Below are 17,088 nucleotides of genomic sequence, written 5' to 3'. Positions count from 1 at the left end.
ATTGGCTCCCACTGCTGTCAATCACAGCCAGTGAGGAGGGAGCAGCAGATAGGGCGGAGCCACACTCTGTGTGTCAATGGACACAACAATCGGGGCTCTGGAGCAACTCTGCACAAGTGTCCCCACAGCAAGTGGCTTTCCATTGGGAAACCCAGCAGAGGGGAGGAGCCAAGAGCACTGTTGGGGACCCAGGAAGAGGAGGATTGGGTCTGCTGAGTACAAAACCATTGCACAGACCAGGTAAGTATAACATGTTTATTATGTTTACAAAAAATAAAGTTTACAATTACTTTAAGCATTTCCCCAAATCTATATAGCTTCTAATTCTAAGAAAAAAGCAGGTGTAGCAATCCTCATTAGAAAAAGGTTCCGCATCCCAATTTGAAAATTTCCAACTGACACCCTAGGCCAGTGATGGCGATCCTTTTTGAGTCCGAGTGCCCAAACTGCAACACTAAACCAACTTAATTATTCCAAAGTGCCAACACTGCAATTAAACCTGAATACTGAGGTTTTAGTTTAGAAAAAACAACTCACACAATTGTCTGAACTAGATCACATCTTTTGTCTTAAAAGAAAAACACAATAACAGGGCTTTCAGTGATACAGATTTTGATGGGTAACACTTCTGGGCACTGATGGGTGACACTGCTGGGCACTGATGAGTGGCAGTGCTGGGCGTCACTGATAATCGGTGCCCTGATTTTTAGTGCAGATCTCCCCTGTCACATCTGCCCATCTGCTGGTTATCGGCAGTACATTCTCTACACTGTGACAGCATGAAGAAAGTGCAGCCGATAACCGGCAACTGTATTTACATTGTGATCATCTGTGTCATTGGACACAGCTGATCACGTGGTAAAAGGCCACTGTATTTACATTGTGATCATTTGTGTCCATAGGACACAGCGATCACCGACAGCACCAGGTGTGCATCACTGGGGGTGCACAGGGGGCGTGTTCTGGAAGGCCATAATTTGGCTATAGTGCAGTTGGCAAGTATTTTTAATCTCACCTCTGATAGTGTCGGTGTGGCTTCCAACCCAGCAGCCTATTCCCATCCACACTGAACTCATCACCCCTGGCCCCGGAGCAGTGTGGGAGCCGCTTCTTCTCATCCACGCCCATCCCTGGATATGTCACCCCTGGGGCCAGAACCATGTGGGAGCCGCTTCCTCTCATCCACGCCCACTCTGGCCCCAGAGACATGTGGGAGATGTAGTTCGATGGGAGGTATAGTGTGGACAAGATCTGGATGGCCGGTCTGTGTGCGCGGTCTGTGTGCGCTCATCTTCTTCTTCATAGCGTGCCCACTGAAATGGCTCTACGCGCCAGCTCTGGCACGCATGCCGTAGGTTCATCATCACTGCCCTAGGCCATTCATTCTTAAAACCATATGGAAGACCACTGACCTTACCTTCTGTAATCTATACCTTCCCAATTCAAATCAAACAACCTTTCTGGCAATGGGCTACAAATATCTTTTCAGCTTTCAACACAAATCTCTATACTCTTGGTTACTGGTGGGATTCAAACATGTCCTATTCCTCCTATATTAATAAACCCACAATCAAAAAAAAAAAATATATATGTATGTATATATATATATATGTATATATATATATATATCACTTTCCATAGAACATGCCTTGTTCAATGTGTGGAGAACAGCCCACGCGTTGGATGAGCTATTTACTTTTTACTCGTACCCTCACAAATCCCATTTGTGAATAGATTGCTTTTTGTTATTGCATCAGCACTGAGGGTATGTAGAGGCCCCAACATTCACCCTATATCTTGGTCTGACCATGCGCCCATAACCCTTTCACTTTCGCTTCATCACATGCCATTTAGATCATTTGTTTTTACTCAAACATGGACAACATGGACATGTGCATATGTATCTGGATATCCAAGATGGCGTCCACATCCGGAATGACATCACCAAGCCTCGCCCTGTCACTGCGTGCTGACGCGTTGTGTCACGATAACCACGTGACCCTGAAGAAGTCACGTGGTTATAGTGATGCCACGCGTCGGCACGTAGTGACAGGGTGAGGCATGGTGATGTCATTCCAGACGCGGACACCATCTTGGATATCCAGATACATATACACATTCCCTTAGCAGTGGATCTTTGTGAGTTATATGCATCTTCCATGTGAGTGGGCAATTTTATTCTTCATTAATAAAGCGGTTTGCAGTATTACACTATGGGAGGTCTGTTTTGTTGTTTATGACTCTCTGGTGAGATCGGGTACGGATTGGAGCCAGGTGACAGGAGACCATGGTGGAGACATTTGAACATCTAGAGGGGCTCATCAGCGGTTGTGACCATCCTGGTTTATGTGGATATTCCACAAAGTGAGTTGACCCTTGTGGTTGCATTAAGGAGGTGAGGAGGCACTTTGGCTGTTCATGGATATCACTTATAGAGTGTGGCACTTATGATCATCATCCACCATCCGTGTGTCTGTGTTCCTGCACCTCAATAGAACATTTGGACTAATATTTATACACAGTGTGGACTTTTTACACGTGTTATGTTCCCTTGAGAGGAATCACTTGTGTCACTATCACTTGATCCCCATATTGGGTGTTTGTTTTGTTGATGGTCACGTGTGTGTATATGTCCTAATTAGAGATGAGCGAATTATTCAAAAATTTGATTCGGCTGATTCGCCGAATTTCAGGAAGAAATTTGATTCGATGCGAATTAATTCGCTACGAAGTTAACTTATAAAAAGGGTTTCTAGGCTTCAGAGAGCTTTTAAATTAGTGCAGAACACTGTACCTTTAATTTAAATGCCCTTGGAGATGAGGAAGGAGAAGGAGAAGGATGAGAAGAAGGAGAAGGATGAGAAGAAGGAGAAGGATGAGAAGAAGGAGAAGGATGAGAAGAAGGAGAAGGAGAAGGATGAGAAGAAGGAGAAGGATGAGAAGAAGGAGAAGGATGAGAAGAAGGAGAAGGATGAGAAGAAGGAGAAGGAGAAGGATGAGAAGAAGGAGAAGGATGAGAAGATGGAGAAGGAGAAGGATGAGAAGAAGGAGAAGGAGAAGGATGAGAAGAAGGAGAAGGAGAAGGATGAGAAGAAGGAGAAGGATGAGAAGAAGGAGAAGGATGAGAAGAAGAAGGATGAGAAGAAGGAGAAGGATGAGAAGAAGGAGAAGGATGAGAAGAAGGATGAGAAGAAGGAGAAGGATGAGAAGAAGGAGAAGGATGAGAAGAAGGAGAAGGATGAGAAGAAGGAGAAGGATGAGGAGAAGGAGAAGGATGAGAAGAAGGAGAAGGAGAAGGATGAGAAGAAGGAGAAGGATGAGAAGAAGGAGAAGGATGAGAAGAAGGAGAAGGATGAGAAGAAGAAGGATGAGAAGAAGGATGAGAAGAAGAAGGATGAGAAGGATGAGAAGAAGGGGAAGGATGAGAAGGAGAAGGATGAGAAGAAGGAGAAGGATGAGAAGAAGGATGAGAAGAAGGATGAGAAGGATGAGAAGAAGGACAGTTCTGTGACAGTTTCTGTCTATTTCTGACAGTTCTGGGACATTCACTCCATACAGCGGTTGAAACATTGTATCTATTTGTTTCCATAAATGGATCCATTTATGGAAACAAATAGATACAATGTTTCAACCGCTGTATGGAGTGAATGTCCCAGAACTGTCAGAAATAGCGGAGCTCTGCAGATACACTTAGAGGAGCTCTGCAGATACACTTTTTGCCGGCTTGGAATTATTCTTATTTTCATCCTACTTCTTCTTCTTCTTCATCCTCATCCTCTTCTTCTTCTTCTGAGGATGAGGATGATGAAGAAGAAGAAGTAGGATGAAAATAAGAATAATTTCAAGCTGGCAAAAAGTGTATCTGCAGAGCTCCTCTAAGTGTATCTGCAGAATAGAGGAGCTCTGCAGATACACTTTTTGCCGGCTTGGAATTATTCTTATTTTCATCCTACTTCTTCTTCTTCTTCATCCTCATCCTCATCTTCTTCTTCTTCTGAGGATGAGGATGAAGAAGAAGAAGTAGGATGAAAATAAGAATTCCAAACCGGCAAAAAGTGTATGTGCAGAGTTCCTCTATTTCTGACAGTTCTCTGACAGCTTCTTTACATGTACAGCGGTTGAAACATCTGTATCCTAAATGGAAACTAATAGATATAATGTTTCAACCGCTGTACATGTGAAGGAACTGTCAGAGAAATGTCAGAAATAGCGGAGCTCTCTGCAGGGACACTTTTGCCGGCTGATCGAGAAAAATCCGATTCGCGCACCCGAAGTAGGCAAATATTCGGATTCGCCGCGAATCAAATTTTTCCTGAAATTCGTATTGAATTCCGGTTCGCCTGGTTCGATTCGCTCATCTCTAGTCCTAATCATTTATTTAGATGCACATAGCGCTACACCATTTTTTGCATTACTATTAAGAGCTTTGTGGTTGAAGTTAGGTGTTAGCTGCTTAGGAGAGGGCATCCATTTGCAGCGCAGGAGGCCTTTCTTTTTCTTTGTGTAGAGGGGAGACTGTTGGGCAGAGTAGCAGTGGAAGCGGCACTTGGAAGAATGAATGAAAAACCTTTGTCACAGTGCCGGAGTCCAAGAAGTAGCAGAGCCGGCAGTGGTTTCCCTAGCCTGTCCCTCATCATCAGAAACCTCTCCCTAGAGCTAAGAATGCTGCCCCTATCCAGTCTGGATCCTGTCCCTAGTATATTCATTTTGCAACTGTGTACCAACTGCAGCAGGGCATTGCCCCTACTAAAGATGGCTGCTGAGATCATCCAGTGTTGCAGTGTCCAGTCGGATCACTGCTCCTCTGGTGACACCTAAGCAAGCTGAAGAAGTACTGTGCTCCTCTCCCCCTCCATTTCCTCTGCACAGTGGTCAGCAACACAGCACCATCTACAGAATGGAGGGTAAACTACACCTGCCTACAAGTGGAAAGAAAAAATATGCCGAATGTTAAAGGTTAATGAGTTTTAAAAATACAATGTAAAAGGAACTTTCACCGACACATACAGTATAATCAAAAGGTACAAGAGGAGAGAGTATGCATATCTTAAAAAGAAATGTTATACTTTATTTACACCATCTAAAACCAAGCAAAACATAATGTGATGAAATGTTAAGTTACAGCTGGAAAAAAATAGAACTCTGAATGGTTATATGTCTCTTTGGTAATTCCAGTTTGTAAAGACTGTGGATGTATAATCAAGTTTTTAGCCAAGACTAGGGGTTTTAGATGGTCAATGTCTGTGGTCAATGGAGAGGGGGTAAGGGGACACCCAGTCCTCAGTTTGGGGAGAGAAGGGCACAGGTACTCTGTTAAGGGAGGGCACTGGTGTTCTGTGCAGGGAGAGAAGTAACACTGGTATGCTGTGTAAGGAGAAGGGGGGCCATTGGTATGTTATGGAGGGAGAGAGGGTACTGATACTCTGTAGAAGGAAAGGAGGGGCACAGGTATGCTTTGGAGGGAGAGGGGCACTAATACTCTAAGGATGGAGAGGGGGCACTGGTACTCTGTGGAGGGAGATGGGGCATTGGTATTCTGTGGAAGTGGAGGGGGCACTGGTACTCTGTAGAGGTGGAGGGGGCACTGGTACTCTGTAGAGGTGGAGGGGGCACTGGTACTATGTGGAGGTGGAGGGGGCACTGGTACTCTGTGGAGGTGGAGGGGGCACTGGTACTCGGTGGAGGGGGCACTGGTACTCTGTGGAGGTGGAGGGGGCACTGGTACTCTGTGGAGGTGGAGGGGGCACTGGTACTCTGTGGAGGTAGAGGGGGCACTGGTACTCTGTGGAGGTGGAGGGGACACTGGTATTCTTTGGAAGGAGAGGGGGCACTGGTACTCTTTGGAAGTGGAGAGGGCACTGGTACTCTTTAGAAGTGGAGGGGGCGCTGTACTCTGTGGAGGTGGAGAGGGCACTGGTACTCTGTGGAGGTGGAAGGGGCACTGGTACTCTGTGGAGGGAGAGGGGGCACTGGTACTCTGTGGAGGTGGAGGGGGCACTGGTACTCTGTGGAGGGAGAGGGGGTACTGGTACTCTGTGGACGTGGAAGGGGTACTGGTACTCTGTGGAGGTGGAGGGGCACTGGTACTATGTGGAGGGAGAGGGGGCACTGGTACTCTGTGGAGATGGAGGGTGCACTGGTACTATGTGGAGGGAGAGGGGGCCCTGGTACACTGTGGAGATGGAGGGTGCACTGGTACTCTGTGTACCTGCATTACCAGGAAAATCTGTTCAGAAATTTGCCAGGACTGCAAATTTAATACCCCCAGGTCTCACCTCGAACCCATGGCAGCAGCACACCCATACTTCATCCCTATTTACTGATTGTTATTCTTGAGGTTTCTAGAAAAAAAACCTAACATGGATAGTTGGAAGTTATATTTTGTAATTGAAAAAAAAATTGTTTAATTAAAGAAGAACTGAATTGTATGTCCTGATTGGATGATTCTCTGACATTATACTCTGATACTTTTGCAGATGACGGTTCCACGTTTCCCATCTTAGGTAAGGAAATCGTCATACAATATTATTTCATGTTTAACAAATTACTGTTTTGACTTCAAATATGTCTACAAGTTGCTTTGTTTCTATCATTCTCCTATTTGCTTTAAAAGGTATAACTCTTTGCCCTGAGATACGGACACTTTAGTTCCAGCAATACGCATATCACCTAATGTTCTAATTATTATTATTATTATTATACAGGATTTATATGTAGCCAACAGTTTATGCAGTGCTTTACAACTTAAATAATAATCAGGATTGGAGTAAGAGGACCTGTCATGTTATTACGGACAGGATTGGGGTAAGAGGACCTGTCGTGTTATTATGGACGGGATTGGGGTAAGAGGACCTGTCGTGTTATTATGGACGGGATTGGGGTAAGAGGACCTGTCGTGTTATTATGGACGGGATTGGGGTAAGAGGACCTGTCATGTTATTATGGACGGGATTGGGGTAAGAGGACCTGTCATGTTGTTATGGACAGGATTAGGGTAAGAGGACCTGTCATGTTATTATGGACAGGATTGGGGTAAGAGGACCTGTCATGTTGTTATGGACAGGATTAGGGTAAGAGGACCTGTCATGTCAAGCCAAAAAAAAATCTAATTTCTTTATAAATTTTGGCCAAAATGTATTCTGCTACATGTCTTTGGTAAAAAAAAAAAAAAAAAAAGTCCCATCAAGTGTATATTAAGTGGTTTGTGTGAAATTGTTAGTCTACTATGGTATATATATTTTCAAATTGATCAATCCTAATGTACTGATGGCCAATCTCATTTCGTGAGGGCCTAAAATGGCAGGAAAGTACAAATTCCCCCCAAATAGCCCTGTTTTGGCAAATGGACAATCTGAGATATTTAGTAAGAGGCAAGGTGAGTTTTTTGCACTTGCAATTTTTTTGGAGTATGAAAAAAATTTGTTTTTTCTCACTTTTGTTTCTTATTACATACTGTCACTAGAGCAGGACAACATCCTCATATGACTGGTGTAGCGGTGGTCAGGGATACTGACTGGTGAAAGCATGTAGAACGAAAAACTTTTTTCCTTTTTTTTACTATTTTTTTTACATCCTGTCATCAGAGTAGCTCAGTGTCACCATATGACACTGTATTATTCTAGGGGGTGATCAGGAATTGTTTTACACTGTTTTTGCTTATACTGTGAGGATCACTGTATACACAATAGTTTTTGCTGTCATGAATGGGTTATCCATGCATGAACAGCTTGCTTATGGTTGTGATCTGTGATTGGCTACAGCTAATCATAAGGTACAGGTAGCCAGGTACCATGTGATTGCTATGAGCCAATCATAGATCACAACAGTAAGCAAGATTTATGTCAGGAATGGACTTGCCAGTAATGGTGGGACTCACCTGCCTTGTGGGCTGCAGTACCAGGGCTGGCCAGCGGGTGCTCTCAGCAATCAGAGACTCAACCCTGCAGCCAGCCAAACACCTGAAGCTGATTATGCAGGTGTATTTAAGGGATGGCCAGACCTGCAGTCTGGGCCTTGGTGTGTGTTTTTCCTGGGCCCCTGTATCTTGTTACCTGCATCCCTGTCCCTGTCCCTGTTCCTGTCCCTGTTCCTGTCCCTGTCTGACTGATTCGTTGCTGACCCTGCCTGATCCGGACCTCTGCTGACTTCTCCTGTTTGATCCCTGGCTTGTGACCCCGACTATTCTCTGCCTGACCCCCTGTACCTACCTGCTCGTTAGTTGCTGTACCCGGCTCGTGACCTGACTACTCTCTGCCTGCTCCCCCTTTTCCTACCTGCCCGATTGTTATTGACCCGGCCTGCCTGACGACGCTTGCATTGTATGTACTGTCATCTGTGGGTGGTTTGGTTTGGTTCATTTGCACTGTGTTATATTTTAGTATTGCACTGCGTTTATGTATTGTTAGTGTTAATAAATTATATTGTTATAACATATCTGAAGCCTGCGTTTCCCTGCGTCAGTTCACATACCTCTGGTCACACCCTGGAGCCCTGACATTACACCAAGGCCAATCCTGACCAGAAGTGGCTGCACAGGGAAGCCATCTTGGCTTGTTGCTGGGAAGGATGGATCTGGATGAGGTTGTGTATTTATCTCTGCTGGTTTTTGATGACAGAGAATATGCTTATCAGACTCTGAGGGAGTATACCCGGGATCAACTGCTAGAATGTATACGGCTCGCTCATGTTCTAGTAGATCAGGGCACAGGGTTCTCTGAGGTGCAACCTTTGATTCAGGTTTGTGTAGAGTTGGCTTCATCTGGTACCCCCGAATGCAGGGATGAATTTTTGCCACCATTTAGTGCAGACCTGGTAGAGTCCCTGGTATGGTTATTAGAGGATGATGTGGATTGCTTCTTGGAGCATTATGCTGCATGTTCACCACAGGGATTAAGGGAATGTATAAACGCAGTGCAGTCTTTGGTCAGACAGGCTTTGTGTAACCTGAGCTTTGTTCAACCCATACTGCAGACATGGTCAGACTTGTTGCACCCAGCCTCAGTCAGCTTGCAAAAACCCAGTCCTGCTTCTAATCTATTTCTTCAAAGTTCTATTCCTGCATTCCCAACAGCACCTCCAGTTACAGCTCAGTATACCCTGCTATCTACCGCATGTCAGTACCCTGTTCCCACTCGCTGCACCTATCCTGCCTTTAACCCTGTAAAGAAGCCCTCTGTAGCAACTGTTCCCTCCCCTGTTCCATCCTCCAGCTCTTCTCTGTCTCCAGCTGCTCCATCCGTTTACAAACCTGCGCTTACTTACAGTGCTCCGGTAACTAAAGCCAGGAAAAGGCAAAAGTTCTTTCCAACCAATACCATCCTGCCAGTATCCAAACCGGTCAGCCTCCCATCTGAGAGAACCTGCCTTCCGTGGTGCAGCCTGGTGCCTCGGCGCCCACATTTCAGCCTGATGCCTCTACCCAGCCTGATGCCTCTACCCAGCCTGATGCCTCTACCCAGCCTGATGCCTCTACCCAGCCTGATGCCTCTACCCAGCCTGATGCCTCTACCCAGCCTGATGATCCTATTAGGCCAGTTGACTCGATGCCCGCTGTCGATCCAGACGATCCGGTACCTGATGACCCGGTGCCCGCTGTCGATCCGGTACCTGATGACCCGGTGCCCACTGTCATGCCTGGTGGCCCGCTGTCGAGCCAGACGATCCAACGCCAGATGACCCGGTGCCCGCTGTCGATCCGGTACCTGATGACCCGGTGCCCACTGTCATGCCTGGTGACCCGATGCCCGCTGTCGAGCCAGACGATCCAATGCCTGATGACCCAGTGCCCGCTGTCATGCCTGGTGACCCGATGCCCGCTGCCGGGCCAGACGATCCAATGTCTGCCCCAGCGCCCGCGGTCATGCCAGTTGACTCAGAGCCCACTGTCGTGCCTGGTGACTCGGTGCCCACTGCCTTGCCAGATGACGCGGTGCCCGCTGGTGAGCCAAATGACCTGATGCCTGGTGACCCAGTGCCCGCTGTCATATTCATAGAACTGATCCAGCCTGATGATCCTATTAGGCCAGTTGACTCGATGCCCGCTGTCGATCCAGACGATCCGGTACCTGATGACCCAGTGCCCGCTGTCATGCCTGGTGACCTGATGCCCGCTGTCGAGCCAGACGATCCAACGCCAGATGACCCGGTGCCCGCTGTCGATCCAGACGATCCGGTACCTGATGACCCGGTGCCCGCTGTCATGCCTGGTGACCCGATGCCCGCTGTCGAGCCAGACGATCCAATTCCTGATGACCCAGTGCCCGCTGTCATGCCTGGTGACCCGATGCCCGCTGCCGGGCCAGACGATCCAATGTCTGACCCAGCGCCCGCGGTCATGCCAGTTGACTCAGAGCCCACTGTCGTGCCTGGTGACTCGGTGCCCACTGCCTTGCCAGATGACGCGGTGCCCACTGGCGAGCCAAATGACCTGATGCCTGGTGACCCAGTGCCCGCTGTCATATTCATAGAACTGATCCAGCCTGATGATCCTATTAGGCCAGTTGACTCGATGCCCGCTGTCGATCCAGACGATCCGGTACCTGATGACCCAGTGCCCGCTGTCATGCCTGGTGACCCGATGCCCGCTGTCGAGCCAGACGATCCAACGCCAGATGACCCGGTGCCCGCTGTCGATCCAGACGATCCGGTACCTGATGACCCGGTGCCCGCTGTCATGCCTGGTGACCCGATGCCCGCTGTCGAGCCAGACGATCCAATTCCTGATGACCCAGTGCCCGCTGTCATGCCTGGTGACCCGATGCCCGCTGCCGGGCCAGACGATCCAATGTCTGACCCAGCGCCCGCGGTCATGCCAGTTGACTCGGAGCCCACTGTCGTGCCTGGTGACTTGGTGCCCACTGCCTTTCCAGATGACGCAGTGCCCGCCGGTGAGCCAAATGACCTGATGCCTGGTGACCCAGTGCCCGCTGTCATGCCTGGTGACCCGATGCCCGCTGTCGAGCCAGACGATCCAACGCCAGATGACCCGGTGCCCGCTGTCGATCCAGACGATCCGGTACCTGATGACCTGGTGCCCGCTGTCGTGCCAATTGACTCACAGCCCACTGTCGTGCCTGGTGACTCGGTGCCCACTGCCTTGCCAGATGACGCAGTGCCCGCTGTCGAGCCAAATGACCTGATGCCTGGTGACCCGATGCCCGCTGTCGAGCCAGACGATCCAATGTCTGACCCAGTGCCCGTGGTCATACCAGTTGACTCGGAACCCACTGTCGTGCCTGGTGACTCGGTGCCCACTGCCTTGCCAGATGACGCGCTGCCCGCTGGCGAGCCAAATGACCTGATGCCTGGTGACCCGTTGTCGTGCCTGATGACCCGATGCCTGTCGCTCCGCCTGGGGGCCCGATGCCTGTCGCTCCGCCTGGGGGCCCGATGCCTGTCGCTCCGCCTGGGGGCCCGATGCCTGTCGCTCCGCCTGGGGGCCCGATGCCTGTCGCTCCGCCTGGGGGCCCGATGCCTGTCGCTCCGCCTGGTGGCCCGATGCCTGCCGCTCCGCCGGGGAGCCCGGCGCCCGCCGCTCCGCCTGGGGGCCCAGTGCCTGCTGCTGCGCCTGGGGGCCCAGTGCCTGCTGCTCCGCCTGGTGATCCGGAGTCCAGCCCGATGTGCCGCTGCCCGGAGTCCAGCCCGATGTGCCGCTGCCCGGAGTCCAGCCCGATGTGCCGCTGCCCGGAGTCCAGCCCGATGTGCCGCTGCCCGGAGTCCAGCCCGATGTGCCGCTGCCCGGAGTCCAGCCCGATGTGCCGCTGCCCGGAGTCCAGCCCGATGTGCCGCTGCCCGGAGTCCAGCCCGATGTGCCAGTCTTTGATATCCCACCAGTTATCAGACCCGGGCGGTGGAACATTTTGCCCAGCTAGGACTGTTTGGAGCGTCCTGAGGCCACTCCTTGAGGAGGGGTACTGTCAGGAATGGACTTGCCTGTAATGGTGGGACTCACCTGCCTTGTGGGCTGCAGTACCAGGGCTGGCCAGCGGGTGCTCTCAGCAATCAGACTCAACCCTGCAGCCAGCCAAACACCTGAAGCTGATTATGCAGGTGTATTTAAGGGATGGCCAGACCTGCAGTCTGGGCCTTGGTGTATGTTTTTCCTGGGCCCCTGTATCTTGTTACCTGCACCCCTTTTCCTGTCCCTGTCTGACTGATTCATTGCTGACCCTGCCTGATCCGGACCTCTGCTGACTTCTCCTGTTTGATCCCTGGCTTGTGACCCCGACTATTCTCTGCCTGACCCCCTGTACCTACCTGCCCGTTACTTGCTGTACCCGGCTCGTGACTTGACTACTCTCTGCCTGCTCCTCCTGTTCCTACCTGCCCGATTGTTATTGACCCGGCCTGCCTGACGACGCTTGCATTGTATGTATTGTTATCTGTGGGTGGTTTGGTTTGGTTCGTTTGCACTGTGTTATGTTTTAGTATTGCACTGCGTTTATGTATTGTTAGTGTTAATAAATTATATTGTTATAACATATCTGAAGCCTGCGTTTCCCTGCGTCAGTCACATACCTCTGGTCACACCCTGGAGCCCTGACACTTTATATCAATGGAAAACCATTCATGACAGGGTGTTTAGATTGTTAACATGCAATCACTTTGACCAATCACAGCGATCACATGATACCCGGATACTGGTAACTGTGGCAGGGCGGCAAGTGGCTGATGGACAGCTTGAATTCTTCATTTGGAGTTTCTTTAAGACCTTCTCTAAGAACTCCTTATGCTATTCATGGGTTCTGCTAAAGACAATTATGTCTTCCAAGTACCCTATTACCTCAGTCAAGTTCACATTGCTCACCATCTGCTCCATCAGTCGCTGTAAGGTTGTAGGAATTAAAAACAGATTTTTGGGGGATCCTGTCATATTCATAGAACCCCAACAGGCAGATGAAGGAAGTCTTTTCCTGATCTTCTGGATGCATGGGAATCTGATGGTACCCACTGCTTGGGTCCAAGACACTGGACAGCTTCACCCACGACAGACATTGTATAGCATCCTCTATCCATAGGGTGGTATACTGGTCAGGAATAGTCCTTCTGCTGAAGGTGCGGTATTCAATGCACATCTTCAGGGAACCATTCTTCTTTATTGGTTCCCCTTCTGTAACATGGGATACATTCCGTTTTTAAACATGTGTAGTTAGTTTTGGCCTAAAACTAAATTCGGACAAATGTTTGGTTATTTAGAGCAGCGTTTTTCAACCACTGTGCCGCGGCACACTAGTGTGCCGTGAGATATTGTCTGGTGTGCCGTGGGAAAAATTCCAATTTCATCTGTAACATGTGGCTTCGGCTCACAAATAGACCAATCATTAGAATCTAATGATTCAGTGGTCGGCAAGCCGCGGCTCGCGAGCCACATGCGGCTCTTTACCCAGTCTAATGCGGCTCTTCTGTGTGCCGGGCGCCTGCTCCCCTCCCTCCTCTCGGTCGGCCGCTCCCCTGCCTCCTCTCGGTTGGCAGCCCCAAAAGTCCGCGCGGACCTTTTAATCCGGCTTGCGGATGTGGCTGTCAGGATGTGTGTAGGCGGGGCAGCGTGCCGAACGTGAGGGGAGGGGAGCTAGGCTCCTCTCACAGTCCGCCCTGAAGACCCGAACGGCGCGGGAAGACAGCGAGAGGAACGCAAAAGGTAAGTGAATTGACACGGGGGACTTGGCTTACTAGAAGGGGGGGGGGGGAATAGTACTGTGGGGGATGAAATACTATATGAGGGATGAATTACTTTATGAGGGATGAAATACTATATGGGGGGATGAAATACTATATGGGGGATGAATTACTATATCAGGGATGAATTACTATATGAGGGATGAAATACTATATGGGGGGATGAAATACTATATGGGGGGATGAAATACTATATGGGGGGATGAATTACTATATGAGGGATGAAATACTATATGGGGGGATGAAATACTATATGAGGGATGAATTACTATATGAGGGATGAATTACTGTATGAGGGATGAAATACTATATGGGGGGATGAAATACTATATGAGGGATGAAATACTATATGAGGGGATGAAATACTATATGGGGGGATGAAATACTATATGGGGGATGAAATACTATATGAGGGATGAAATACTATATGAGGGATGAAATACTATATGAGGGATGAATTACTATATGAGGGATGAAATACTATATGGGGGGATGAAATACTATATGGGGGGATGAAATACTATATGGGGGGATGAAATACTATATGAGGGATGAATTACTATATGAGGGATGAAATACTATATGGGGGGATGAAATACTATATGGGGGGATGAAATACTATATGAGGGATGAATTACTATATGGGGGGATGAAATACTATATGAGGGATGAATTACTATATGAGGGATGAAATACTATATGAGGGATGAAATACTATATGGGGGGATGAAATACTATATGAGGGATTAATTACTATGCTTACTATGGGGGAATATTACTATACTTACTATGGATGACACATACACATCATTCATCTACTCTTGGTCCGGCCCCCGGGTCCAATTATAAAATACTTTATTATTTCATAATAAAGTAATTATAAAATAATTTCTTTGTGTTTGATTCCTATTCAAGAGAATTACTTTATATATAGTCAATATAGGCACAGAGGTAAATTTTTTTAACATTTTCTAATGGTGGTGTGCCTCGTGATTTTTTTCATGAAAAAAGTGTGCCTTTGCACAAAAAAGGTTGAAAAACACTGATTTAGAGATTCGTATGTATCCAAATCTCTGAACAACAATAGTAACAAATTTCATTAAAATTCTTTGTTTTTTTCTTTTCTAACAACTTTAAAATTTTCTGAACAATTTGAATCGGTTGAAAAATGTATCAATGGATCTGAATTCTGTGTGAAGACTAGCTGAATGTTAATGAGTGGGCTGGGAAGCTGTCCACCTTATCCCTAACAAGCGATGATTCATCAGCTGTCAGTCGTTTCCCCACTGACAGCTGAATGTAAAAAAAACTAATTTATCTGAAACAAAATGATTTTTTTGTTCTGCACATGTCTATTCTATCACAGAGCTCCTTGTAAGTCCAGGAGGAGGATGAGGGCACACAATAACCAAGGTGTTGAGTGTATTAAACTACTACAGAGGGATAACATGCCAGTCCGACAGGCTAATACCCATCATAAGGGAACTGTTTAGCTCCAATATCCCCAGTTTCCAGATCCTACAGATTCAGCAGGGGTAGGTGTTTTAAATGTTTATAGAAGTCCTGGTACAGCAGGGTCACTTGAGCATCCAAATCAATATGGGCATTTGTGTAGAAACTGGGGTTGCAAATCCATGTGGCTTATGCTTGCACTTCCCTCTAAGCATGATGATGCTTTTGCTGTCTATTCTGAGTTTTAGAAGATTGGCATGTATGGTCTTTCCTGGATGAAATATCTGGGGTCAAAGAAAGTGAGTTGGATGGCCTTTCAGTAGGTGGGGCCCTATCTGAGACTTTAGGCCTCCCCTGTCATTTCTTTTCTTCTTTAGAATTGAAGATGGCTGGTTGCCTCCTGGCACTGGCTTTTGTACTTTAACTGTCTCATACAACTGTGTCAGCAGTGTCCCACTCCGCCACAATTAATGCAAATCACTTGGCTTTGAACAGGGTTTGAAGATGGATCATACCCCAGAACACTCTCTTTAGGAGATTTAGTGATTTTGTCAACCAGTAGTCATCATTTCTATCACTTGTGACATCTGAGATTTCAGGGTTGCTATTTTTAATTTGACTTCTACCTCATTCACTGACCCAACTTCACCTGACAATCCCATTCTCAAACTAAGCATGACTTCTTGGCCTCAAGCATTGCCTCCAATTCTCTCTCTACCATAACGAATTTGGCATATCTTAGCAATGTGTCCTTTTTCAATGTCTTCAACTGGATCCAGGCTGGGTCAGAATGTAGGGCACCTCTCAGGATCTGCTTAACTACAGCTTTATCTACAAATACAGGCTTTTTGCTTTTTGAGCACAATTTGGTACAGTGTCTTGTATATTCTCTGGATATACTCAGACAGTCCCTAACTCTTATGTTGAAACATGGTTGAACTAATAAAATCATAAGATTTCTCCTTTCTCCCAAATTACTGTAGCAACTCCTCTCAAACTCTTGGTGACACATTGTTTCTACTGAGCTTCTGACATTTCCTATTCTTCCAAAGTCTGCACAGTCTGTTCTATTCGGGTCTCATATTGTTCTTCAATGAGCATTGGCTGTATCCCAGAAAAGATTCTTCAGAGCACCCTGTAGCTTTCTCCTGAGTAGATAATGCTAACCTGATCACACCTGTCTTGAAGTCTCCCAAAGTAGTGAAAAACGGGACTACAGTGGTGACTGAGGTTGTTGAAACAGAAACCCCTTCCATTGGTGTTGCCTGAATTTTACGCTCTGGGTTGTCAGTTTTAGCTGAACTAAAGCAGCCTCAAGTTGTTGGTCATCTGTAGATTAGCCCCTTGGAAACAGGCTGGGACTCTTCTCTTGACAGAGGATAGTTGCAGGAGTTTGCCTGGTACACTTTATCCAGCATTGTTTTGGAGCGAATGCTATCACTGCCTGACAAATCTGTTGTTCATCCCAGGGGACTCCAGGGACACCCAGAACTACAATGAGGCTTGGTTAGCTGTTTTTCTCTCTGCACCACTGGGCAGCTCTGACAGAGTCCATGATGGCCATTGCTATTTACTCATGGAACAGGCAATCCCACATTCGAGTTCCCACATGTAGTGCTCCCCCCAAAAAAGAAGTATCTGATGTATGGGTCTCTTGATTACTGATTCTCTTCATTGGTGTGCCAGAGGATGTGGCAATAATACCACAACCTCTGGCACACCAAGGCTGAAGGAGAATGTATTTGGTATAAACACTCTTTGAGGCAACAATGAAAGAAAAAAACTGCAATAAATAGTAACAGATAAACAAATTTGTACAATGCCACAAACAATGAGGACCACGTGCCTCTGCACCTGAATCTTGGATCTGGGGAGTGCTAACTAAAAGGATCATACTAGAAACTAAAAAGGTCCTTCAGTCTTTCCAAACCCCCCACTAGCTAGTGAATTTTTAATCATGGG

The 17,088-nt window shown here is 47.5% G+C and overlaps 1 protein-coding gene across 1 annotated transcript in view; it reads left to right on the top strand.

The window, feature by feature from the left end:
- LOC149457841 (proteinase-activated receptor 1-like) overlaps positions 1–17,088 on the top strand; it is a 134,588-nt gene that overhangs the window by 65,333 nt on the left and 52,167 nt on the right. The window contains exon 4 of the mRNA XM_089683087.1: positions 6,477–6,503. Within this exon, the coding sequence (XP_089539213.1) occupies positions 6,477–6,503 (27 nt within the window). The remainder of the gene's footprint in view (positions 1–6,476; positions 6,504–17,088) is intronic.

The sequence above is a fragment of the Staurois parvus genome, unplaced genomic scaffold (assembly GCF_062004578.1).
Source record: "Staurois parvus isolate SC_StPar_1 unplaced genomic scaffold, SC_StPar_1.0 ptg000302l, whole genome shotgun sequence".
Taxonomy (NCBI): domain Eukaryota; kingdom Metazoa; phylum Chordata; class Amphibia; order Anura; family Ranidae; genus Staurois; species Staurois parvus.
Note: the sequence above shows the minus strand (reverse complement) of the source record. Positions and strands in the feature narration are given on the sequence as shown.